The sequence below is a fragment of the Hyaena hyaena genome, unplaced genomic scaffold (genome assembly GCF_003009895.1).
Source record: "Hyaena hyaena isolate Hyena2069 unplaced genomic scaffold, ASM300989v1 scaffold_314, whole genome shotgun sequence".
NCBI lineage: Eukaryota > Metazoa > Chordata > Mammalia > Carnivora > Hyaenidae > Hyaena > Hyaena hyaena.
This window is the reverse complement of record NW_024080947.1, coordinates 233,893-261,815: the sequence shown is the minus strand read 5'-3', so window position 1 is coordinate 261,815 and position 27,923 is coordinate 233,893. Positions and strand designations below refer to the sequence as shown.

The 27,923-nt window shown below is 37.9% G+C and overlaps 1 protein-coding gene and 1 long non-coding RNA gene across 4 annotated transcripts in view; one reads left to right on the top strand and one right to left on the bottom strand.

Annotated features, from left to right (window-relative positions):
• Positions 1-7,774, bottom strand: part of EPC1 (enhancer of polycomb homolog 1) — a 68,839-nt gene extending 61,065 nt beyond the window's left edge. For all 3 annotated transcript variants that reach the window (XM_039248663.1, XM_039248664.1, XM_039248665.1), the window contains exon 1: positions 7,351-7,774. In XM_039248663.1, the coding sequence (XP_039104594.1) occupies positions 7,351-7,503 (153 nt within the window). In that variant the 5' untranslated portion in view covers positions 7,504-7,774. The remainder of the gene's footprint in view (positions 1-7,350) is intronic.
• On the top strand, positions 7,199-15,201 carry LOC120242751. The gene is made up of 4 exons (XR_005531157.1): positions 7,199-7,271; positions 10,049-10,225; positions 12,357-12,525; positions 14,427-15,201. It is a non-coding gene; the product is annotated as an uncharacterized LOC120242751 (long non-coding RNA).
• Positions 15,202-27,923: the final 12,722 nt, after the last annotated feature.

The window sequence follows — 27,923 nt, the reverse complement described above, 5'->3', positions numbered from 1 at the left end:
ATCTCCACTTATTAGAATAATGATCAAATTCTTGTTTGACTTCAAAACAGCCATATTTATATTTTGTTTCCCTTTAGATTCTCTTACAGGTAAAACACAAATCTGCAACCACAACTACAGAATTCTGGCTCTAATTTCAAATTCTAATAATAATAAACGCTTTGTGACTACAGCACCCATTTATATTCTTTAAGTCCTTTAGAACTTGTAAGCCTTTCTGGACTAACCTGGAACCAATTATCCATGCACCCAGACTACCTTTATTTTTGTGTAAATTATGTTTATATAATATGCAAATGAAATCTTTAACTAATTCAAGATTGAATGACTATTCTATAAACACATAAAATACTTCTGGAAACAGATCATAATATACTCATTACAACAGGAAGTTACCATAGCCTTACTTTACTTTGCAGTTAAAAAAAACCTGGGTAGGGGTGCCTGGGTGGCTCAGTCGATTAAGCGTCCGACTTCAGCTCAGGTCATGATCTCACAGTTTGTGGGTTCGAGCCCCGTGTCGGGCTCTGTTCTGATAGCTAGTTCAGAGCCTGGACCCTGCTTCAGATTCTGTATCTCCCTTTCTCTCTGACCCTCCCCTGCTCACGCAGTCTCTGTCTCTGTCTCTCTCTCTCTCAGAAGTAAATAAAATAAAACATTAAAAAAAAAGAAAAAAAAAGAAAAACCTGGGTAAATGGAAGCAGGCATGCATATCCTAAACTGTTAGAAGCTGGATGAAGCCTTGAATCTAAAATTGGTTTTCCGGGGGCACCTGGGCGGCTTGGTTAAGCGGATGACCAGCTCAGGTCATGATCTCATGGTTTGTTGGTCTGAGTTCCGCATCCAGCTCTGTGTTGACAGCTCAGAGCCTGGAGCCTGCTTCAGATTCTGTCTTCCTCTCCTCTCTGCCTTTGCCCAGCTCGCATGCTCTCTCTCAAAAATAAATATTTACAAAAATATAATAAAAATTGCCTTTCCCAAATTATTACTCAACTTTAAAGACACACTTTTTGCAACTACATACAACTCTACAAAGACAAAGAACATATCTAACACATTCATATCAGATAATCCCAAATACAAGGGACTGTGTAAATGTAGGTAAGCCACAAAAGCCAAAATACATTTTCTCAGAGAATATAAGGTTGCTAGTTGTGGTTCCAAAATTATGAAAATTCATCTCAATATATAAAAAGAATTGAAACTATTAAATCATTGATGGGATGTTTTAAACCTCACATTATCTTTGCCCCTGGATTCACTCTAAGGCCATGTCCTATTTCTTCAGCCAGAACTTGCTATACTGATATAAATTCAACCAAAATGATCTGCTTTAATAATCGGTTACAAAATTCAGCAAACTATGTCACCATGCATAACCGAAGCTGACCCAAACCTTTCAAAGAAAACTTCCAAAACAACAAATGAGGAAAGGCTTTATCTTTTGAAGAACTGATTATATCCCTATTCATCGAAGCTACAACTCAAATAATGGGCCATAACAGATTTAACTATGTTTTTGTTTTTCATCTAATCTACTTACTACAGTGGGACTGCTGGATGAAATTCACTTCATATATATTTAAAACTATAAAGTTGGTCTCCACTATGTTTAAAACACCATAAGAGCTCAAAATTGTTTCCTATAATCACAGGCTTTAAGTTACATTAACTTGATCAAGAAAGACTTGCCCAAATTTACAAATGTGCTGAAGACAACATAGCTTTAAGTAACTCATTGAAAGTAGTTCCAGCAAATTATTTAAAACATTTGAATCATTTCTCATTTCCCAATAAATTGATATAGTCTTACAAAAAATTATAAAATATTAACGTAAATCACACTGAGGATTCAGTTTACTTTAAAAAGTAAAAGACATACTCTACTCCTGTCTGTATATCATATTTTCATACCACTTTTGCACTTAGAAACTCACAACTCATTTTATTCCCTAATTATAATATAAAATTATCTTTTCCTTGTTGGTTACCTTAAGAAGCAGAATCACAAACTATGTCATTATCCCATGGTATTATTGCTCCTTTTAAAATGCTATTTTTTGGGGTGCCTGGCTGGCTCAGTAGGTTAAGCATCAGACTTGATCTCGACTCAGGTCATGATCTTATAGTCAGGAGATAAGAGCCCTGCATCAGGCTCTGCATAGTGTCAGTGTCAAGCCTGCTAGGGATTCTTTCTCTGCCCCTCCCCTGCTCAAGAGCATGTGCATGCACATGTGCTCTTTCTCAAATAAATAAACATTTGAATAAAATGTTAGCTTTTGCTTTAAAACTGCTGTTGTAACCAACTGCTGGTAAGAAATACCCTTAGCTTTTTAGAAAAACTGAATCATATATATTAGTCAGATTCCAAATCTTTCTTTCATCTGTTAAACTTTACTGATGATGTAGAATGCAAAATATAAAACTAAACTTAGTTTTTAGGAGTGTTGGTTTAATATTTAATCTAGCCACAGATTCATGAACCTGTAGGTACAAATTACTATTCCTTGTTTACAAAACTTAAGCTGCCTTACATTTAGATGGTATTTTAAATTAAGTACTGTTGATTAAAAGAAATGGTAGTTCAGCATAAACTCCACTACAGATCACAAAGCATCTACAAAACAATTAGATATGTAAGCCTGTCAGTTTTCATTACCATTGTTTTATAAAAAATGAACTCTAAATCCAAATTGTACTAATCCAAAATTTTAAATATCAAATAGTACACTGAAACAAGAGCTCTTTAGGCACCTAGGAACTACAATTTTTGAGAGGTTCCTTTTGTAGTTAAAGAGTAGTCTGTTCCTTAAGCCTATTAAGGGGGAGTGGGGGGGAAGTACTCTCTTCCTGAGTTGCCTACAGCTGGTTTCAATTATCCTTCTCCTAGTAAGTCATACTAATAAACCCAAAATGACTTCCCATGAAATTTCTACTAAGAGAATTAGTAGCCCTTAATCTTGAGCTTTCTGCTCCAACTCATTACCAATACTTTGAGAAACTGATGGAAAAATATGAACTTTTCTCCTAAAAAAATATACCATCACAAAATTTTATATGCATATTGTGGGAATTCACTACTTCCAGAAGTATTTCCACGTAGTCCTTAAACCTTAGAAACTTCTACTCAAAAATATCTTGACAGGGGACACCTGGCTGGCTTAGTCGGTAGAGCACGTGGCTCTTGATCATATAGGTTACCTAAAAAACTAAATTAAAAACAAATCTTCAGGTAGAAATTTGAAACTAAATTTTACTACTGCTTCTTAATTATCTTTGATTTTAAAAAGACTAGTTATTGGCTACTTAATTCAAAAAAATTTAATTCAAACTATTTGTAAAAATTAAACTTTGCTTCTACTGTAACTGAGATTTCACATATTTTTCTTCACTTCCAAGAAGGAAGAAATCTAATTTAATTGTATAGCTCCAAATACAAGGACTTTTTAGTTTATAAAATTTTAAAGGGGAAAAAAAGATTTGTGGCTTCCTTCAAACAATAAGAAATCAAACATTTAAATTGATCATTTAAAGTAATTTTTTATAAAATAGAAAAACTAGACTTTTATCCATGTATGAAAATGTAGCACTTATTTTTCCTCATTTTAGAGATATATACATATTTCAAATTTATCCTTAATTAAAAACAAAGAAAGAACCTGTCCATTTTATAAATGGTCCTTAACTTGGATTTAATAACATTATATACAGCCCTTAATAATGAATGGTTGTTTTAAGAGGAGAGAAAGGCAGGTGTATAAGACCATTTTGTCCAGATAGAACCCAATTAAAACAAGGTGTTGGATTATAATGGCTAGACCCTACTTCTAAGTCTCAAAGGTAGCTGTGTAGGGTAATACCATGTGATATCATTAACATGTCAATTACATCACCTATTCTACCCAAACCAGACTAGGTAATAAGTGTAGAAGATTAACTATCCACTCATAATGGAGCCACAATACCCTGAACATCCCAATGAAAAAGTTATACTACAGGAACCAGGTAGCTCCAATGTGTTAATGACTTTAAAACCAATGTTTAAAATGTCTTTCCTAAATGTAAGTATCTATAGAGCAGAATTATACTTTAATGTAAAGCTCCAATTTTAACATAAATAAATTTTAATAAAAACATACCAATAGTACTGACATCTTGCAAGTTACCCTTTCAATTAAAATAGAAGCCATGGAACTAGACTTAGTATTTCAACATTCCTAACTTCAAAGTTAAAATCTCAAATTTAAGATTACCATAACAAAAATGTTAAAATATAATAGTACTAACATCTGCCCTATCAACTTGCTCAAACTCTTTTTTTTAACCCCACAAGGACTCATTTATCTCATTTTAGAACGGACAATCTATTGATTTCCTACTTGAAAATTACTTCTGTAATTCAAAGTCTTCATCAAATGTTATTTTTTGACTTAGCAAGCTACAATGTATTACAGTGTACCAACTTAAACATTTAACTCCTAAACATCTAAGACTCAGTCAAGTCCTTCAATTTACGACAATTTGGAGTTATTTTTCAATCCTACTACACTAACAACTAAGTTCTAAAATTGAGTAAAATCTTGGGGGAGGGGAGATTTCTGCTTAAAGTTGCTTTTTAAAAATTAAAGGCATGCCTAATTGTATTCAGATTATATTATTAAACTTGGTAAATAGAAGTGCATTAATAAGTTTTATTTTCTCAGTGGTAAGATCTAGAATTTGTCCTTCACCACAAAAACAAAATATGGTAAAAACTACCAGATATAGTTCATGTGACAATACTGCAAATACATTTTGATCATGAAATGCTTTCTTAATCAGGGGGTATACACAAAACTGTCATTTAAATCTGCCCCATTTTTCATGATCTACATACCATTACACTTTTTCTACCCTAGACCACAATTCAGGTTCTAGGTCTCTTTGACCTAAGAGACACCATAAATGATGTGTCAAAGGCGAAAGTTTGTTTTAACCATTCACCTTTACAAGCATATCATGCTTCAGCACATTACCAAAAAGTTGTTTTTCTTAGGTTAACTCAGAATTCAATTATCTTTATGTTGAGTCTACATTTTCAATATTGTGTAGCACACTACATTCAATATTGTGATTTATATGGCCTACTACTACTGACAACATGAACCAGAGGACTGTAGAGCAGCAGTTCACTTGGTACTGTTTAATTCTTTTATTGAATGCAGTATCTATTCTTGAGGTATATGCTTCACTGATTATAGTTCTGGTTGGATATAAATTAAAACAAATTCTAAACAGATGATGGAAAAAGGTAGTCTGAAGGGGAAAAATCATCCCTCACGTCCCTCAGAGAGATTGAACGTTACTAATGATATCCACAGCACTATGTCAAAATTATTTCAGTGAACAAAGTTATCTGTAAAATTTAACAAGCACTGATACTTTAGTTGAGTTCAGCCGGATTTCAGGTTGTAGCTCTTGAGACTGTCCAAAATACTCAGAAGCAAGACTTAACTAAATGTCTAAGGTGTACTGTAGTGCTACCTTGCTTTTATAAGGCATCTCCCCACCTTCCCTGGCTGCAAAACAACTACGAATTAAATTCCAAGGCAGTGTTAACACCAACACCCCGGCTTGAAAGTATTATCTGTACAACTTATAAACAGCAACAAAAATAAAACCAAAAGACAAGATTCTGCAGTCACAAGTACTTTAATTTTTAAAAACAAATCACTTATTAAAAAATCAACAAATGGCACCAGTCTACTCTAAAGTTGATACAAGTAAAATAAATGGAGAGGTTCTGTCTGATAGGTGCAGAAAGTCAGTGCTACACTAGACAATCTCAACTACTACATACACTTATCACTTAGCTTATCTGTAAAGTTAGATTTGAAACACTACTCTCAAAGGTAACATTCAACTGTCACAACTATTTTACTTTCAAAGGTTAAATAACCCAAACAGTTTAAACAGCTTTATTTTCAAAATCAACATTACAGAGCATAATTTCTACATTTAAAATTCTTACAGTCCCAAATAGAAGTATTACAGTACAATTCTCCACAACAAATTGTAGCACACAAATCCAGCGACTCCTTGATTTCTTTGAACTGTCAATACACTGCACCCTGTTTAAATGGCTGTACCTGAAAACCAAGTTATGCAATTCCTTAGGATTAGAAGTCATCAAGTTATACTGTCAAGGATCTGGGGGAAATGAGAGGAAGATTCTATTATCCTTGTGTCTGAACCCAGTTTCCACAACTAGGTAAAGCCATAGCTATGATAAAATGTCTATTAGCTGTAAACAGTTAAATACTGAAACCCACCCAACATAGAACATCTGAATGTTAAGATTCCTGTAAATGAATTCACTTAACTTTAGTTCGGCTATCGATAAGGAAGGACCCTCTTTCGAAATCTAGATCTATAACATCTTCTTACTTTGGGTCTTTTCTTCTCCTATGTTGAGAAACCAGAAAGGCGGACTTACACTTTATTAAAAAAAAAAAAAAAAAGGCAATAATAAAGTTACAGGCTTAAGAAAAACTACGTACTCCAAAATAAGTCTGCAACATAGTCTCAAAGATCAAAGCAAAAGTCAGGGATAGTAGTTTATTACCCTCTGACTAATTAGAATTGGGGAAGAATGAATGCAAAAGTCCCAGAAAGAGAATACAGAGAAAGAATCCTTATCTTCTATAAAAGTAAGTCATCTGAGCAAACACGCAGTACTCCCGACATTCTGTTGCAGGGGGTGAAGGAATACAAGCCTCACAGACCTGCTGTCAACATTACGTGCCCCACTGAGGCTCCGCGTGGGGACCGCACAGAGCCCAGTCACCTTTCCAGGCCACCGGGAAGCGACATACCCCCACTGTGCACGGAACCTGCGCTCCCCAGCGCCGGCAGCGCGCGAAGGCCGAGGTGGCCCTAGAACGCCACCCAGCGGCCTGCCGGGAGGGCTGCAGGCGGGTCCTCCGCGGCTCCCCGCTCGCCGCACCCCCACCGCCACCCAGCCCGTTCCCCTCTCCGGATGCACAAGGCCCAACCCAAGAACTAAGACCACAAAATGGCTGCCGGCAGCTTCGTCACGTGACCCCTTTGTGCCTTTCGGGCTCCCGAACTCCGCGGGACCCGGGTACAAGTGGCCGGGGTCGGCGGGTGGCCTTAGAGGAGGCCCCGCCGGGCCGCGGCGGCCGGGGGTCGAGGCCGGGGGAGGCGGGGTAAAGGCCCGGCCGGCGACTGAGAGTCGGCGGCGAAGAGAAGATGGCGGCCATTTTGTGTGGGTATGCTGCTCCGCCGCCGCCGCAGGCAGCAGAGGGAGCGGGGCCTGGCGCTGGGTCGGACAGGGGAGTTAACACGTACCGACTCCTCTTCCTTCTCCATTCCGGTGGGCATCTGCGGCACGGCCCGGTTTATCGAGGCGTATTCGTGCAGGTCGGGCAGATCCTCACAGCGGAAAACCGGCAGCGGCTTCGAGGCGTCTAGCGCCCGCGCCCGAAACGACAATTTACTCATCTCAGGCGCAGCAGATACCTCTCCGCTCTGGGGAAACGGCCCCGGCCAGCGGGATCATGGAGAACCGGGGGTTCGGTCCCCACTCGCCTACCGCTGCCGGGGACTTGAGGGGCGGAGCGCAGAGCCCGCCGTCCGGGCACTAACACCAGCCGGGAGGGTGGGAGGCTGTGCCGCTCCGCTCCTCTCTCGCTCGCTCTCTTCAATACGCCATGGCCAACATGGCGGACATTAAAACTCCACTGTGCGCTCTTCAGCCAACCCCAGCCATTCCCCACACTGCATCGCGCAGCGGCGCGGGCACGCGGGGGGGGGGGGAGCGCGGGCTCGAGGCCGGGCGCCGGCACGGAGCGCGCGTCCCGCCAACCCCCGGCGCCCGCCGGCCTCCCTGCTCGCGGCCCCCACCCTCCGCGGGCCCGGAGGCGGACGGGCGGGACGGGGCAGACTGGGCGCTCGGACGCCGGGAGCCGACTCCTCGGTCCTTCTGTCCCTCTCGCGCACACGCTCACTTTCTCACGCTCGCTCCCTCCCAGCGCCGTTTTCTGACAGGCAAACTACCTCCAGCCGCAAACCGGCTTTGCGAAAGGCAACGGCGGGAGAATTGCGGGGTGGTGCTATTACCCGGGGGTGGGCGGGCTCGGCACCTGTCACCCCCGCCAGCCGCCCGCGCGAGGGGCGGGGGCGACGCTGGGGGGCCAGAGCCGCCCTCGGTGGGGGTGAGGAGGGGCGCTCCGGAGGCGCTGCGCACCGATGGTAAATTCGGTGGGTGAAAGCTTGTCTTAGTTAACGCGGCTTTTTAGGTCTTTAAAACAAAAATACAAACGAAATTAGGGGCAAAATGATACTTTGGGCGAACTTTTACCAGCGATTATTTTTACCGTAATGAAACTCTGGATTGTAATATTTGACAGGCTCCGCAGCAAATCTTTGGTCAGTTCCCATCCATGGGGCTCAGTATAAACAGGCAGGCATCCTTCTTTGCTCCAAAATAGGTCTTTTTTTAATCCTGCATTTTATCTACCCATATTCACTCTTTTATTGTAATTGAAGCAAAAGGAGTTATTATCGGATACTATAACCTTAAGGGAAAAAAATTTAAAGCAAGACCTACTTCAAAATTGTATAGCCAATTCATTATATGTAGCTCATGATTTTGTTTGCACTGAAAATGCTGTTTCTCTAACATAGTCATGGGTTCACACTTATCATTTGTTCTCTGAAAAACTTTTAAGATTGAATCATATAAAAGACCTGTAGTGCTCCTGCAAAATCAAAAAAGAAAAAGGGAAAAACTGTATTATCAGAAGAAATTTAGATGCATGTGATATATTAATATTTGGTTTATACTATACATGAAAATAGGTATCCAGAGAGCTCTTTCCAGTGGCATGTTAAAACCAACAAACAAAACCACTGATGGGGTGGGTTTAGTGGGTTTAGTAGCAAAATTTCAATCATTCAAAATAGAAAAAACAGATAGAAAAATGTTTTATAAGTCTGCATTTCTCCCTGGGGGCTACACAGTAAAAATCATCACAATTCTTAAATACTGGGTTGGACAGGAACTGTCACTTGCTTAAGGCGCATAGGAAACTGCTATCTTCCAGCCTGGTTTAGCTACAGTCTACCAGGTGGGGAGAAGACAAGGAACGCATAGATTCCAGTTGTCAAAAATTACCCTAAAATTCTAATACCGACAACTTACCTCTGGGAGCCAGAGGAACTTTCATCTACATTTCCTATACTAATACTGTACATTTATTCAATGAGCAAACATTTATTGAGCCCTCATGGCCTTCTAAGTATGCTGCTGATGACTTGTCACCCACAGAGCTCAGAGCTCGTGGAGAAGGACTTGTAGATGAAAACTGCCACACCTGAAGTAAGTGTTATGATGAAAGCGCAGGCTATTGTGGGAACAGCCAGGAGTGGCTGTAATGAAAGCATTCAGGGAAGGTTTTTTGGAGGAGATGATATCTGAGTCAAAATCATGTAGGATAAGTATGAGTTAACCTTGCCAAAAAAAAAAAAAAAAATTGAAGAGAGGTATATTAGGCAAGGGAAGCAGCATGTGCAAAGACTCAGCTATGAGAGCCCATATCATATTCTGGGAGCCTCAAGAATTGCCAACCACACTGTGAAATAGACACCTATTTAGCCAAGTTTAAGAGTTCTGGTTCAATATTAGTCTAGTAGTCCTCTGCAGCCTTTAATATTAGATTTCTGAAGATCGCACAAGTAGGATTCCACTGATTTTACAGAAGACTTCTTAGAACAAAGTCTTTACGGACTTTACAGACTTAGAACAAGATAGGATCTTAAGTTATGAACGAACCACCATGGAAACATATATATATTTTTAAATTTCATGAAAATAACAGCTTATGGATAACATTTTCTACATCCTTTATGGGCACTGTACAAATCAGTTCCTTATTCTCTAGAAATTCTAGAATCATCCTCCATGGGGGTTTCAGAGATATGCTTACAAATTAAGCTTGCCTTTTCACAGATAATATGCCTGCTAAGTGACATTTTTTTTTTCCAGCAATTCTCCATCCAGCTCAATGCCCTGGATTTCTGGCTTCCAGGTCCTACAGCGTTCCCAAGGACCCAAAGGCTGGAATCCCAAGCATCTTACTCAGTTCACTTCCCTCCCTCCTAAGGGCCAGGAGTACAGAAATAAAGGTTCAGGTTCAAATGTAGGGATACAAGTAAGATTCTGGTAAGGAGATACCCAGTAAACCAAATGACCAGTATGGTGAAGTATATTGCTATGGTAGTTCAGAGGGAAAAGTCAGTGCCAGCTGGGCTGATCAGACATTATGGAGAAGATAGCATGTGATTTGGTTGTGAAGGATGACTAATATTCCAGTTGGTAATGGCAATGAACTGGTAGAAGAAAAGGTATTCATGGGAGAAAGCAACTGTATGAATAAAACATTGAGAGGAGGCAACTGCCAGGTGTGTGAAGATGAAGTTTATTCGGTCAGAGTTCAGTAGAAGACTCCCACAACAAACCAGGTGTGTGGTAAAACTGGGAAGCACTTGGGTTGAGGGAGTAGGAGTAGACAGTAAAACCGTAGACGTTTTAGTGGTAATAATTAGTCATAACATCGTTATGCTAAAATGTGCTTCATTTCAATTTATACCAAATACAGAACTTCTACAGAAAGCATAACAAAGAATGTGTGAAATGCAACTGTTCTAACACTGCAGTTTACCATATATAATAAACCTGAAATATGGTTCTAAATTTTAGTTCATGTCCAATATATGCCCAAGTCTTGTTATTTATTCTTTGAAAGTATATCTAGGATCTGTTTCCTTATTTTCATTCCCATTGCCTTAACTATAGTGCCAGCTCTCATCACTTCCCAACTGGAAAGTGAGAATTCATGATTCTATTCCTTCCTTCCTTCCTTCCTTCAAGAAACGGTTATTAACCGGGGCACCTGGGTGGCTCAGTCGGTTAAGCCTCCGACTTCGGCTCAGGTCATGATCTCACGGTTGGTGGGTTCGAGCCCCGCGTCGGGCTCTCTGCTGACAGCTAGCTCAGAGCCTGGAGCCTGTTTCAAATTCTGTGTCTCCCTCTCTCTCTGACCCTCCCCTGTTCACACTGTCTCTCTCTCTCTCTCTCAGAAATAATTTAAAAAATTAAAAAAAAAAAAAGAAACGGTTATTAACCACCTACTTTACGGGAAACTGCAGGTACTGACCTAGTGACTAGTGGTAACCAATAGTGGCTGGTAGAGGTTTCTTGGGGACATGAAGGACAAGCTGCCCTTCAGGGCTTCATAGTGCATGCCACCCAACCAGTGTGCTTAAATCCCAATTCCGTGCATATCCTCCCTTCCCCAAATATCTGCTCTTTATTTTGCCCAGTTGATAAAGCAGAAAAAAAATTTTTTTGTACGGTTGTTAAGACCTCATAACTTTGCCTAACTCTGTCCAACATTGTTTCTCATCATTGCCGAGGACAAGCTCTTCACTCTGGCTGATACGTCTCATCACCATCTTTAGAAATCAGCATGTCTTTCCTGCCTCCAGATTTTCACTCGTTCCTTTTTCTCAATTCTCCCTGTCTGGCTTCTGACTGACAGTATAGTTCTAGCTCACAAAATGCGAAATGCCACCCCACAGGAATGTTTTGAAGAATCCATAAAACATTCCATTCAAACATTTAGAATGGTCTCTGGCCCACAGTAAACATTCAGTAATAATAAACTATTGTTATTATCTCTCAAAATCTAAATCAAATATCATGTCCTTCTTGAAATTTTGACTACTTAATCTCTCTGGGTTCTAATTTCCTAATGAAGACTGAGTGAGTGGTTGGTTAGGCGAATTCAAAATAATTCTTAAGTCTGCACCATTCTTTCTCATCTTTGAACTCCCATTACACTTTCAATCAGTAAGAATAATACCTACCATTTACTATGTGCCAGGCAATGCAGAAGAACGTTTTAAATGCATTATCTTATTTAATTTTCATGGGAGTCCTATGAGATCTGTACTGTTAGAGAGGTTGCAAAACCTGCCTATGGTCACAAAGCTGGTGATGGGCAATGCTGAGTCTGAAATCCCTGGTGTCTGATTTCAGAGTGAAGCCCCCATATCCAGGTTATGAAGTAAAGTGTGGAGTGAACTGCAAGTCAGGAAAGAGAGATGTTGAATGTAGCCTACCCTCTCACGAGGCTTGGCAATGAAGAAGGGAGGAGAGACAGAGACAAAGGGGTAGCTGTTTGGGTCACAGATTGTGTCGTTTTTGAAGGTGGGAGAGATGTGGGCATGTTTGTACGCTGAAAGCAAAGAATTGTATAAATGGATTAATGCTAGAACTGTTTTCTTCTCAGGCACGAAGGAAAGAGGCCAAGAATGGCTAGTGATCCAAAGAAGTTACACTCTCTTTGATCAAACAATAAGATTTACAAAACCATGATGCCAGTTTTGCTAGCAGGAGTTGAGAGTCTTCATTCCTTCAAACATTCAACAAATATTGATTGGATGTTTACTAAGAACTAGGTAAAGCAGTTTGTGCTGGAGAACGATGATAAACAAGACACAATCTCTATAGTCTCATAGAGCTAATAATAAAGTGAGATATTGTCTTTACATTTAATTGAGAAAAAGTGAAATTAATTTCTTCAAAGTGTGTGAATGCATAATGAACTTAACATGAGAAAATGATACAGTGCTGTAATTGAAAGCATTGTGCAAAAGCATGAAATTTTCACTTATTTTTCAAAGTTATTTTTCATAACTTTCTGCTTATTTTCATGATAAGCTATATAAAGCAATGACATCAAATAATTCTTCCAATGTAAGATTTATGAAAAAAAAAAACTGGAAATGCTTTCATGATGTATTTTTCCCTTCTAGGAAATAATGGAAAGTAAATGTTACAGTTGTGTTGCAATGTATTTAATAGGGTGTCAAAGAAACTATATCTGAACTGATTCCTCTACAGAGTTGATTTATAAATGGAATTCTGTACAGAATGTTTAAGATCTATATTTGAGATAAAGTATTCAGAATATATCCAGAAATAATCTATCTCTACCTTAAAATAATAAAGGGCAAATTATTAATCTTATTAGCAAACCATAGCAGGATGGACTCAAAGTTATTTCAGTTTACTTTTATCTCCAATACAAACTTTAAGTGAAAAAAAAAAGAAAAGAAAAATATACACAACTGAAAGAAATTGGGCCTTTCTGAGAATGAATTAGAATATTTTTTAAAATTCACAAAATGGTGCCAGGAGTATTGAAATTTTAAAAATTAAAAAAAATAATGAAATATAATACATCTCGTTGTATAATATAAAATCCTAAGTTTGTAGAAAATCTATTATGAACACAGCCAAGGATTTTGTCAAAATATAGACCACACATCCTCTGGAAACAAACAAACCAAAGAAAGGTGATTAGGTAAGTTTAACCATTTTGAGGACTGGGCTTCCTTAAATCCCAGGTCCCACACCATGATCTGATCTTTTTCTCCCCAGTCCTAGCAGGCAGTTGATGAGACCTCTGTGGCATTATTTTAATGAGGATATCACCAGACTACTAGATGCAGTTGGATGTGCAAGTGGTAGTTATAAGCAGGAAATCATTTGAAAGTTGAATAACCATTCAGTACTTTAGAGGAATGTCATACATTCCAACAATAAATTTGCCAGAAGAATAAAAGTCCACCTTAGAAAACAGGAAAATTGAAGAACTAGAACATATATATCATATTTGGTAGTATTTATCTGAACTGCATTTTGTTAAATTACTGTTAACCCATTTAATCCAGTGAGTGGCACTTCCTGACAGACTACTGTGTATAGCCCAGATGTTAGTCCAAGGTTGTAAGGGCCAAAGGCATAATAATGAGAGTTATTGGGAGAAGAGAGGAGCAGGCAAGGGTGAGGAGGAGGAAAAGGGAGGAAGGGAAAGGGAATGTAGTAACCTTTTAGGTGCCTTACACTCTGAGCACATAAAATATACTATAGTTGAGCTTTAGTTTTACTAAGCAATATACACAAATCAGTACGGTATAAATGGTACACAGAGTGAAGAAATGAAACTTGAAGAAACAAGAGAAAAACTGTTCATGAAGTAGAAATTCATATTGGAAGGTTTAATCAAATTTATTAGTGGGTGGTAGACAAAAAAAAAAAAAAAAAAAGATTGAGAAGAGGGCTTTCGAGAGAGAGAGAGAGACTTTTGTGAGTTGCTATTGCTTTTTTATGACCCAAGGCAGGAAATCATTTTCCTTTTGAAACCTGGGGCACAAAATTATATTCTCTATCATCTCATAAGTTAGTATTAGTGAAATTACAGCTTTACTTTCACTGCATTCTTTATGATACTTTGAGCAACCGTTGTGCGGTTATTTAGATCAACACTCTAAATCCAGTTTCTCCTCTCTTCCAGAGGAGGGAAGGGAAAGTGATGATTTCACCCACAAGGACTGAGATTATACGTGTGAAGAATGATTCATGGAGTGAGAAGAGAAGGGCATGGGGAACACAGCCAGAGAGATACTCACATTGAGGAGACAGCAGAAGGACAAGAGCCAGGAAAAGAACAGAGAAGGAGAGACAAGAAGCTGGGAGAAGCACAAAGTGAAGCTGGGTGAGGTCAGTATTTCAAGGAGGACCCAAAAGGCCAATGAGGAAGACCAAAAAGAATGAGGCCGTCACTGGAGATCATAGCCACCATGATTTCTATAAGACACTGTGGGCGGAAAATATACTCTGGTGAGTTGAGATGTGAATTGGAGGAGTCATAGGCTGAGTGGTGCCTGAAGCATGTTAATTAATCATTTACCAGGCAAGCCAAAGCCAAGTAAAATTTTGAAGTGATTTCCTAGTACTTTCCTGTGATACTTTTCTTGTTACTTGCCCACGGGAGTGAGAGCACCTTGAGGCCAAAAATTAGCTTTGCTTCAGAACTGAGCCAGGGACACAGAGTAGCTCACATCAGCACCTCCCACATTAGACATTAAAGGAGAATACATTCCATTATTTCACAAGTCTTTACAAAATCCTAGTTACAGGAGGAAGTGAAACTTCCATCTTTAAAGGTGCAGAAACTAGTAAACAAAAAACCAACCCAATTTGCTTAAATGAGTTGCTAATAAGGATATAAGTCACATCCAGATCATAAGATTTCTTCTGAATTAAGTTTCCCAAACACTAGACTTATAAGCCAAAAAACAACACAGGTACACTGTGGTAGCACATGTGTTTGAATATTATATTTGGGATTTAACTGATTTCTTTATAATGAGATTAACATTTTGATGTTTTTATTTCTGCCAGTCCTTTCTGGGTTTTTTTCATTTGTTTGTTTTATAATATTGGAATGATTTTCAATATCGTTTTGTGGGTGGTCATTACTTTTTTAAAAAAAATTTTTCATGTATATTTATTTTTGAGAGAGACAGAGACAGAGTGCAAGCAGGGTAAGGGCAGAGAGAGTGAGAGGGAGACACAGAATCCAAAACAGGCTCTAGGCTCCAAGCTGTCAGCACAGAGCCTCAATGGGGCTCAAACTTGCAAACCGTGAGGTCATGACCTAAGCTGAAGTCGGACACTTAACCAACTGAGCAACCTAGATGCCCCATCACTTTTCAATATAATCTGAAAATATTCTCTCCTTGTTAAATATTTTTATAAGATTATTTTTGACAGAGATATTTATCCTATGTATATACTATAATTCACTTAAGCATCAACCTCTTGAGACATTTATAGAGTGTGCTGACTTTTCTTTATTACAAAGAATATATATTGTCTAATAGAACATTTAAAAATAAAAAATGGGTTTGAATTTTCATGGCTTAAGGTACAGAACAAATGTCTGCTATTCTTTGACTAACAATAATGCCAGGTCTACATAAATGAAGGTTGACAATTTTACTGTCATTCTGAGTTAATGGCAAACATTTTAAATATCAATATATAAGGTCTAAAATATAAGTATTTCTTCCCAGATATTAGCATTTTTCATAAGTATGTTTGATAAAACAGTAATCCCAGAAGTTGCATTCTGAGATGAGGTACATAAAGAGTTATGTCTAGGGGCGCCTGGGTGGCTTAGTCGGTTAAGCGTCCGACTTTCGCTTGGGTCATGATCTCGCGGTTCGTGGGTTCGAGCCCCGCGTCGGGCTCTGGGCTGGCTGCCAGCTCAGAGCCTGGAGCCTGTTTCAGTCTGTGACTCCCTCTCTCTCTGACCCTCCCCTGCTCACACTGTCTCTCTCTCTCCTAGAAATAAATAAAACATTAAAATTTAAAAAAAAAAAAAAGAGTTATGTCTAAAGCCAGTAAATTAGAGGGACGCCTGGGTGGCTCAGTTAACTGTCCGATTCCTGATTTCAGCTGAGGTCATGATCTTGTGGTTCATGAGTTTGTGGGCTCTGTACTGACAGCCCAGAGTCTGCTTGGGATTCTTTCTCTCTCCTTCTCTCTCTGTGCAACCCCCTCAAAATAAATAAACATTAAAAACCAGTAAGTTAGAAAAATGTCATTATATCTTTTTAAAAAAATATGTATAGGTTCACAAGCCATAGGATCAGGACAACTCCTGCAGAAAAGAAATCTATTTACAAATGTTTATTACAGTATTTTCCAAATTTATCTGACCATGCAACCCTTTACTATATACTATCAATTATTACCCTTCATTCTATAAAAGCACACTTCGGGAAATTCTAATCTAGGTAATTCAAGGAAATAAAAGTTTTTTCTGATCAAGTTACTCCTTTAATTACTTTTTTAAAATAAATTTTTAAAAATGTTTTTTTATTTATTTCTGAGAGAGAGAGAGAGACAGCATGAACTGGGGAGGGTCAGAGAGAGAGGGAGACACAGAGTCTGAAACAGGCTCCAGACTCTGAGCTAGCTGTCAGCACAGAGCCTGATGCCAGGCTCAAACCCATGAATACGAGATCATGACCTAAGCTGAAGTCGGATGCTTAACTGACTGTGCCACCCAGGCGCCCTCTACTCCTTTAATTACTTGAGAAGTCTGACATGTGAACTTTGAAAAAAGCATAAAGATCTTATAAATGTTATAAGATGTTATCCTTATTATCATTAAGATTTTTATCCTGCTAAAACCAGTGCAAAATAAGACATTAAAGTATAAAATGGAGCAGAATTCTGACTGACACGGAATTTAGCAGATTGCTATACTTTGGCAAATATATGGTATTTAATACCAAATCAACCAAAATATTTAGTTGTGTTTCTGTCCAAAAGTTTCTCTATTAAAAAGAACATGGTGAACCACTTTGATTCAGAGATTTTTATTCTAACTTAAACTCTTGGAGCTGCAGTTTCTCCATCAGTGAAATAGTAATCAACAGAATCTACCATGTAGGATGATATATTTATTCAATAAAATCACTAATGCAAAGAGTTTATCATGGACCTGACACAAAAGTAATGCTCAATAAACGAGCTATTTTTAAAGGACTTTTTAATTCTATTTTATACCTTATATCATTTTAATTTTCAGAGCTTTTTTTTCTATATATACAGTATAAGACAACATAAATTGTAAAAACTTTCAAGACTCTTAGCTAAGGAAACAAAACAAAACCAAGCTAAAAAAGTCCTCACATGAAGCCAAAGTCCAACAAGATACACACACACACACACACACACACACACACACACACACACAGCAAATTTATGTATAATATTACACTCATCTTCTAGAATTTTTTTGTTGTGTTTTCCTTTAGTAGCTTTGTATCATTCCTATGTTTCTTTTAAAAAATTTTTTTTGTGTTTTAATTTATTTCTGAGAGAGAGAGAATGAGAGACAGCATGAGCAGGGGAGGGTCAGAGAGAGAGGAAGACACAGAATCTGAAACAGGCTCCAGGCTCTGAGCTGGCTGTCAGCACAGAGCTCGACGCAGAGCTCGAACCCACAAACTGCGAGATCATGACCTGAGCCAAAGTCGGACGCTTAACGGACAGCCACCCAGGTGCCCCTGTATCATTCCTATGTTTAAATCTACAAGGAGCTCTGGTGCACCTTTTCCCCCCATTGCCAAATGGATTCATTGAACTCAGTGACTGCTCAATCTCCAAATCTGGTCAAGCAAACTCCCCAGGGGGTGAGGGCCTCTCTGTACAAGCTGCTACTGTTTCCCTTGGGGTGAGTGCTTTGTGTAAAAACAGTCAAAGGATTTTGGATTCAGAGTAGTAACATGGTACAGTAAGACACAGCCTCATGTACTTAAAGGAACACTGGCATTCATGTTTGAAGCTCTGGATGCTAACCTAATATATAGCATTTCCCAGCAGTATGATCCGATAGAAATGATTTAATTTCTAAGCCTTAAGTATCTCATATACTTCATTTAAAGGATACTTTTTTCCTGTCTTTTAGGCCATTATGAAGAACCAAAGATAATATAGTGAAAAATTTTTGACAGCTACAAAGTATTAAACGAATATTAAGAAAGCATTTATTATTTCAATTTCACTGTAGTGCTTAAGAAGGGCATACATATACATGCCCCCAAATAGCATGTTGGAACAGAAAATCTATGATCCGTCCAAATCATGCAGTTGATCACAAAAGATTTGATTGCCAGACTAGTGGGCTTTGGACATTTCCTTAAATGGGAAATCTTGAACACAATACCAAATTCACCCATTTCATTTATTTTTCAATAATCTCTTTTTTTGCCCCTAATTAAAAGGGGCCATTATCTGGCCATAATTTTTTTCAACTGTTCTAAAGCGAGTCTAGCACAAAATAAAAGTTCAAGAAATCTATCATAACTTTGAATTATTCTAAGGGTTCCTGTATAATTCTTACAATTATGAACTTTTATAACTTTAATATATTATTCTCAAAAATTCCTCTTTCTTATCATCACCCAACTTAGAAAAGAAAATTAATAAAAATGTTTTTCCCTGAATTTTCTCTGCTCACTAATTCCCACTTTATTATTTTTAACTTAAAAACAATTATTTAATGTTTGTTTATTTTTGAGAGAGAGAGAGACAGCGCAAGCATGAAGGGGCAGAGAGAGAGGGTGACACAGAATCCAAAGCAGTCTCCAGGCTCTGAGCTGTCAGCATAGAGCCCAATACAGGACTCAAACTCATGAGCTATGAGATCATGACCTAAGCTGAAGTCAGACACCTAACTGACTTAGCCACCCAGGCAGCCCAATTTCACCCATTTTAAAAGCAGCATTTAAGGTTTCTAGCAGATAATACACCAATAAAACAAATGGCTAATATTTAGTGGTTAAAAACACTAGCTCCAGAATCAGATGTGATTTGGGTTTGATTCTCAACTCTGCTTTTTCCTAGCTCTGTAAACTTAAATTGTTACTTCTTTGAGTTGCAATTTTCTCTTCTGTAACATGGAGATAGTTCATGCCTCCAAAGATTGTTAGGAATTGAAGCCATGTAACAAAATTACTGAGTTCTTACAGTGGCTGGTGCTTTACATGCAGTATCTCATTAAAAAAAAATTTTTTTTTTAAATTTTTAAAAAATTGTCAGCACAGAACCTGACATGGGGCTCAAACTCCAAACCATGAGATCATGAACTGAGCTGAAGTCAGATGCCGCACTGACTGAGCCACCCAGGCTACACTATCTCATTTAATCCCTACAAAATTTTACAGTATAGTTTGTGTGCCTGTCATTATGCTAAGATTCCAATAAGAATTATTAGATAATACTATTTCACCAAAAAGCTGAGCATTTTTCTTAAAAAAAGATTAAGGAATAGTTTCCAGTATAGGTTGGAAAGCTGGTTGCCCTGGAGTAGGCTGAGCCAGGTCCTAATTACCTTCATTTTAATATAAATGCTAAATGGGGTATACACTAGCTGTTCAGTCCTTGTTTTCTTTGAACAGAAATACTCAAAACCCAAACCTTAAAAAGAAGGAAATGCTATCTGAATAAAAAAATGTTCCTTCTCCAAAAAAATTTTAAACCCTATCTTTTGTCCTTCCATTCACAAAAATGCTAGCACATACACACACACTCATACACACACACACACACACACACACACACACACACACACACCTCTTTATACTAGGCATGTAGGGGACACTACTATGTGTCTCTAGTATCTAATTCTGTTCTTCCATCTTAACAGAGCTCTCTGTCTTTATATCTTGGGTTGTTCCAGAATCTGTGCTTCTTAAAATAAACTTCCATGGTCTACTTGAAAATTAACGGTTCTTCAGGAGTAATTTTCAACTATATTTTGTCTAATGATCTTTCTTAAAAATCTATTTTCTCAATTCTCAGTGGGAATAAAAAAACAAAATTTTAAGTACAGAGAAAAGAACCTAACTTCATAATAGCATTGCCTCCATTAAGTGGGTTTTTAAGGCTATTTTTAGTAAGAAAAGGTTTTAAGCCATGTTACGTTTTTGTAATTGAGTCATCAATGAATTAAAAAATAACCCATGCTTGTCTATCTCATCTGTATTAAATAGTTATTCACAGACGTTTTATGTTAAAAGATGTAGGTTCTAATCCTGCTTCTTACCACCAACTAGCTGTATGATCTTGATCTTAATGACCCTGGGCCATCTGAAAAAAATGGACTTTAAAAAAAGCACTAAGACTTGATCCCTCCCAACTTTCCAAATGTCAAATTGTATAATATCACCTTTTCTATAGTTGGCAGAAAAAAATGAGGACGTATGATTTTCATAGTAATTATGCCATTCATATTTCCTGGCTATATGTTTACATAGTATAGAAGACCCTTATGAAGAGTGTCAGAGCAAATAAAATCATGAAAGCTATGCCTTAGAGGGAGAGTGATTTCACGGAGTCAAAGATGTAATGCTCTGTAGTTGATAATTAGTAACACTCAAAGCTTAAACAAAAAAACACTTAGTAGAAGTAGCTTTGCCATAAATATGGTCAAATGTGATCTGAGAAATCCCTGTAGCTTATAAAGATATCATTAAAACTGGAAAATAAGGATTGAGAATTATTATCTAAAGAAAGAGACAAAGTTCAAAATAAACGTTGAAGCAGAAATGATCAAAATAATTAAATCTAGTAATAAAACAGCTGCAATTAGTCTGATATTCTCACTGGAAAAGTACAGGGAATTTCTATGTAATAAATTAAGAAAATAACCCAATACTATTATCCTGGCACTAAGAAAAATACCAAATAGCAACAGCCAGAACAATAATAGTAACAATTTAATCAGTTTAACAATTTGAAAAGTATGAAAGTATAAAGAATACACTTAAATCTTTACATCAAAATACTAGATTATGTTTCATATACTTTAATAAATTTTCCCAATGTTTTAATTATTGGGCCCTGCCTCTGTGCAAGCATTGTATTATGAGTCATGGGAGATACAAAAGAAAAAGATGTTATTTCTTTTAATGGATTTAGTTCCTGTATAAACAGGGTACGTTCTGTGTGTACATCCTGGTATATCCTGGTTTGAAAGGTAACATTAACATTTTTTTTATTTTTATATTTTAAAATTTACAAATGATTGATATAAAATATACAGGAAATGCTTCATAAATTTACAAAGTTATTTATTTTTATCTCCTTTCATGATATTTAAGAACTAATTTTCAGGTAAACTATCTAAAACTAAACATTATTCATCATTTCGGATTTTCCTTAATGAAGGTGGAAATCAATATTCAATCCTCATGGAATAGTCATCCCCCAGTTTATGTGGCCACTTAAAGTGACAAGTATAGGGGCGCCTGAGTGGCTCAGTTGATTAAGCGTCCCACTTTGGATCAGGTGATAATCTCACTGCTCATGATTTTGAGCCCCATGTTAGGCTCTGTGCTGACAGCTCTGAGCCTGGAGCTTGCTTTGGATTGTGTGTCTCCCTCTCTTCCCATCTCCTGCTCATGCTCTGTCTCTTTTTCTCTCTCTCAAAAATAAATAAACCTTAAAAAAATTTTAGGGGCACCTCAGTGGCTCAGTCAGTTGGGTGTTAGACTTCAGCTCCAGTTGGTGAGTTTGAGCCCCTCATCAGGCTCTATGCCGACAGCTCAGAGTCTGGAGGCTGTTTCACATTCTGTGTCTCCCTCTCTGTCTGCCCCTCACCCCCTCTCAAAAACAAATAAACATTAAAAAAATTTTTTAAGTGACAAGTATGACATATTATGTTCATACATGGAAAGAAGCATACAGAAAGGTGAAATGAGGGAACAAAAAACAGCACATGAAGGGCAATCTGTGCAGAGATCACAACCTCCTACACATGCATGATGGGCACTGAGAGAGTCATGAAGGAACAAAGAGAGTTTCTCTGTAAGTGTGTAGTATATGAGCAGTATTACACCATCTTCCTCATACAATGAAAGAGAGATTTTCTGGCGGGTGTAAAGGAGCATTCACAATGGTAAATTCCAAAGCTAAAAAAAATCTACAGGGAAACTTCTAATTTTCTACTTTTCCTATCATGCACCCAAATTTCTAAAAAGGTTAGTAACAGGTGAATTTCACCAGAAAAATATGAAATTTAAAATAGTCTGAAATGTTATAAAGAAAAAAATTCCATTTGAAAGTCCAAATATTTCATTTTTTTTTAACAAATAGTTTATTGTCAAGCTGGTTTCCACATAACACCCAGTGCTTATCCCCACAAGTGCCCCCCTCCATGCCCATCTCCCCCCGCCACACCCATGAGTCCTCAGTTTGTTCTCAGCATTCAAGAGTCTCTCATGGTTTGCCTCTCTCCCTTTCCCCCACCATTTCCCCTCTTCTTCTCCCCCATGGTCCTCCGTTAAGTTCCTCCTAATCCTCCTATATGTGCAAACATATGATATTTGTCCTTTTTCTGCCTGGCTTATTTCGCTAAGCATAACACCCTCAAGGTCCATCCATGTTGCTACACATGGCCAGATTTCATTCTTTCTCATGAAAGTCCAAATATTTCATAATCATAAAAAGCCGAAACTTAAAATTCCATAAATGTGTGTGTAAAATAGAATGTATATTAAAATTTGTATTCATTATTTAACTATAATTTTATTTTCAAGTGTTTTTTTGTTGTTGTTTTTACTAGTTCCCTTAGAAAGAGCGTAGCTGAACAATGGTGTTTTGAAAAAAATGCAAAATCTTTGAGTCATAAAGTTTTTATAAATGAAAACCAATTGCTTTCAAATTGAAATTTAGACATTTTCAGATCTATATGAACTCTGAAAGGAAATAATACACGGACAACAGTTTATTTTTATGCTCTTAAATAAACAACGATGCTATTCTGCTATCAGCCAGCTTGTTACTTGTCTTCCTTTCTCTTTTAATTTATATTCATTTTAGGGAAAAGAATACTAGGTTATTATTAATATAAGTAGCCTTATAGATGTAAATTCATATTTGTCAAGAAATATGACAGAAGCAAATGCCCTATGCATTCTTTTAACTTTTCGGTGCCCTCATGCTGCCCCCTGCTGCCCAGTGTTCACAGGTACTGAAAACTGACCCAAATTTTTCGACCTTTTCTCTTCCTCTTTATTCTCCCCATCAAAACTTACCTGGCCAGAGATCCAGACCATTGAACTCTACTCAGACTAATGGGTAAACACTGATGTACGAAAGAAGTTGTTTCCTCCTGTTTATGCCATCACCATTTTTTGGCTAATTACAAACACTTGAAGTGCTGTTCTATTGGCAATAACGGACATCCAGATTCCCTAGCCTGGGATTCAGAATCCTCCTTGGGATGGCTCCAAGCTACCATCACAGGTCCATATCTCCCAGTCTCTGACCGCCCCCCCCCCCACACACACATTATAGCTTACTTTCTACCTACACTGGACTTCTAGCTGGCATCTCCAAATGCCATGTGTTTTCTCTCCTTGCCTGTGCTCATGTGTGTTTCTTTACCTGAAATGTCTTTTCTCAGTTTCTACATGTTAAAGCCTACGTGTCTTTCAAGGCTCTGGTTAAAAGTATCTTTCTACCCCAATTCCCAATGGTTTTTCTCTTCTCTCAAATCCTCTAAGGCTCAGCACAATGTTGTTGCTGTTGTTTTTTAATACAGTAGAAGCTCAATATAGATTTATTTCATGAATGAATAGCAGGTAACAAAGGAAACTTAATCATTGCATTGTAAAGCCTCTCTGACTTTATGGACTTTTAAGAGTAGCTGTGGAGGATAATGAGAGCCTCTATAATACTGTAATATCCATACAACTGAATGGGATGATCTTTTAAAATTCCCAACACTATGTAAAGCCTGTTTTGATCACTGCCATCAGGGGTGTATGAAAAAATGAATTTAGAGCATAAACTGAGTGCTTATGACATGTCAGGTGCTATTCTTGGTGCTTTAAGTGCTTTTCACTCATTGTAGTCTCACAAAGCCAGGTGAGGTAGATAATATTACCTTGTTTCATAGAAGAGGAAACAAGGGTCTGCACAGTTAAGCAACTGGCCCAAGGTCATACATGTGGTAAAGGGCAGAGCTAGGAACTCAAACAGATCAGGAAAATCTGTGTACTTAAATTGCTCTCATATGTCTTCAATAGAAATGAGTATGGAGAAGCCTCTAGTCAGCTATTATGGGGGTTAAAAAAAAAAACCTTGCCAATAGAATATGCTTGGAAATTGTGACCACATATTCAGACAAAGCCATGAGAGAGATTGTGTCAATTAAGTAGCTCTTAGTATCTTCAAGAGTTGATTGTCCTATAAGACAGTATGTGAAGGATTCTGCCTAGTTCAAAGGTATCCAGATTTATATCTAAATCTAAATAAAACCCTTAGATAAAACCCTTTATATTTAAAGGATATATTCTAAAGGATTAAGAAATGCACAACCTAAATATTTGTTCATTGTTGTAGCCACTTGTGTGTGTATCAAAGATTCTAACCTGACTTGGAAAAAGGGAAAGAAAGACATGACTCAGTATCTTGAACAAATGATTTTCCTTTTTTGGGGGGATACAATGAAAATAAATATGGCTCAGCATATTACATTAGTGTCTCAGACAAGGATCTACTGTGCTCCAGCCAAAACCTTTTCTCATCAAGAACCCACAATAAGCGAAGAAGGCAGATAAAAAATTTCATTTGGGAAGGTATCACCCCAAAATTGTTTGGTAGGACATAACTGGGTTGTTAGACTCATTCTAAATCTTTCTGGGGTTAAAAGATTATAAGTAGGTAAGACATTCTTAGTAGGTAAGAATCTTTCAACTCCAGAAAGACTTGGAATATGTGCAGAAGTGTTTTGTAAGAGATCAGCCTATTAGACTTCAAGTACAATTCCTACAAAGTTATATGTAGTGTTGAAACATTAAAGAGAACTTAAGAATCACCACACTTAGATGTTAAATTTATTAGATATGCAAGACTTTCTTAACTTCTTGAAAATGTTTACTAGATACCAGGGGAAGCAATTGTATGCGGTAAATTTATAAGTGCAGTGTAAAGGGGAATAAAAAGTTGGAAAGTATTTAAGTAATATTATAAATAACACCAAATTTATAAGACTGTGATTTCTAAAATTTGCAAGATTTATAAACATGATAAGATTTGCAAACTACATTTAAAACATAAGGAAGAGATTCCTTGGATATTAACTTTAATAAATTTCACATTATATTTTAAAAACTTAACTTCAGAATACCCTTTTAGTATTGCAAGACTACCAGTGGCTATTGGGGTGTTTTTCTTCCAGCCAATGTTGTGTTCATCAGGCTGTCAGTACTTCATCCCACAGAACTGCCCCGACTGTCCAGTTATTCTTTAGTTTAGTTTGAACCTTCTTCACTTTACAGGAGATGGATTGTAGCTTTTGAAATATTAAGATGAGACATAGCAGTACTAAATCTACTAAGCTCTTAAATTTTTGGTTTAGTAGCTTACTACAGTAGAGTAACTTAGCAATTCTCAACCCCAGCTGCATATCAGAATCCTGTGAATAACTTTTGGAAAATGCTTATGCCTAGATCTGATCCTAGACCAACTAGAATCTCTGGGGATGTGGTGCAGGCATTTCATTTTTAAGTTTCCGGATGATTCTAACTACAGGAGGAGTTGAAAAGCACTGGTGCAACAGTGTGACCCCACCAAGGTCTGAAGAACCAGTGCTGTCCAATAGAGTTTTTGGCAGCTGTGGAAACTGCAACAGATTGAATGCTTATGTCCCCCCCAAACTCATATATTGAAATACTAAACCCCAGTGTGATGGTGTTTAGAGGTGGGGCCTTTGGGGGATGATTATGTCATGAGGGTAGAAATCTCATGAATGGGGTTTGTGCTTCTTTAAAACAAACCCCAAAGAGCTCCCTCACCCCTTTTCCTGTGTAAGGACACAGTAAAAAGGTAGCCATCTATGGACCAGGACATTATGACCCTCACTGGACATTTGAATCTGCCAGCACCTTGATCTTGAACTTCCAGGCTCTGTAACTGTGAGCAATGAATTTTTGTTGTTTATAACCTAGTCACACTATGGTATTGTTAACAGCAGCCTGAACAGACTAAGATAGAAATGTTCCATGAATCTGTTACCCAATATGGTAGCCACTAGCCAGGTGTAGCTACTAAATTTTTAATTTTAATTCAAATTTGAATTTACATAGTTACAGGAGGCTCTTCACTACTGTGTTGGACAGTACAGTTTGGCAGGGTAAGGCCATTTAAAATGATGAGTTTATTATTATATAGATGCTGAATGACTCTTTTTGATACTGGACCATACCAATCCACCCTTACTACTCTTGTCTCTTCAGGGTACTTCATATTAGGCTCCTGATAAAGCCTCTAGTGGTTTGAAAGGATAGCTCAAAATTTACATCGGCTTCTGGTAATGTTAAGGCATTGAATCTGCCTTTTATTCATTTATGTTGGCAGTTTGTTTTTTGGACTTCACATTTTAATGAAAAATGAGCAAAGGCTTCCAGAAATAAAAATTTCTTAAGTGTCAAAGCCCTGGAGCAATTAACCTCTTTGCAAAGGTCCTCTTTTCTCCTTGGCATGTGATAGTGTTTTTCAACTGGAGGTTGTGACCTTTGTCTTGGAGGTTGGAGAGTTTCCAGTGGATTGGGGCAGCGGCCTGAGTTTCAAAGCTAAATATAGGTCACTGGCATGGCAGTCTCTTTCTCAGTCTCATCGAAACCATGTCCTGTTAATGAATGTGAGGCATTAATGGCTGGTGGCATAAAGTCTTGAGAAAAAACCAGAAAAATGCCATGGATACAGAAGTCTTTCTCAGAGGTTAAGTTGCTGACACAACTAAGTTCTATTTTTACCTGCTTTTAAAAATACTTTGTAAACTGTAGATTGCTACTTAAAAAAAAGTTAAAAATACACACATATATGATTTGTTGGCAAATAAATCTGAAATGTGATATTCATGCTGAGGCATAAGAAGATTCCTCCCTTTAGGTCATTGCACAACTCTCACCTTTTCAGTGAGGCTATTCTAACAACCCTATTGAATATTTCAACGTGTGTTTATTGATGTATTTGCCAAATATTAAATGACATCCTCTTAAGTTTGGCATATTTTCAAAGTCAAACTATTTATCATGGCAGGTACCATCTGATTCTCTAGAGCAGGGTCTCAATGGGTGGTTCCTGGGGACCCACAGCATCAACAGCAAGAGCAGCATCTGGGAGCGTGGCAGAAATGTAGCTCCTCAGGCTCCATGTCCACCAACTGAGTCAGGAACCCTAGATGTGGGGTCTAGCAATCTATGTTTTTGGTGATTCTGGGTGCACTAAAGTTTGAGGTCCACTGATCTAGAGTACATTAAATCCCCCCCCAAATGTCCCAGAGGGGTAAACTTGCATACATCCCAAACGTGGCTAAAGTCGAAACATTTTGTACATAAAACTGAACTTGGAGGCTGTGAAATAGATGCCAAAATTCTACTGGGACCTAGTACTATGAATCATGTATTTACCCACTTCAACT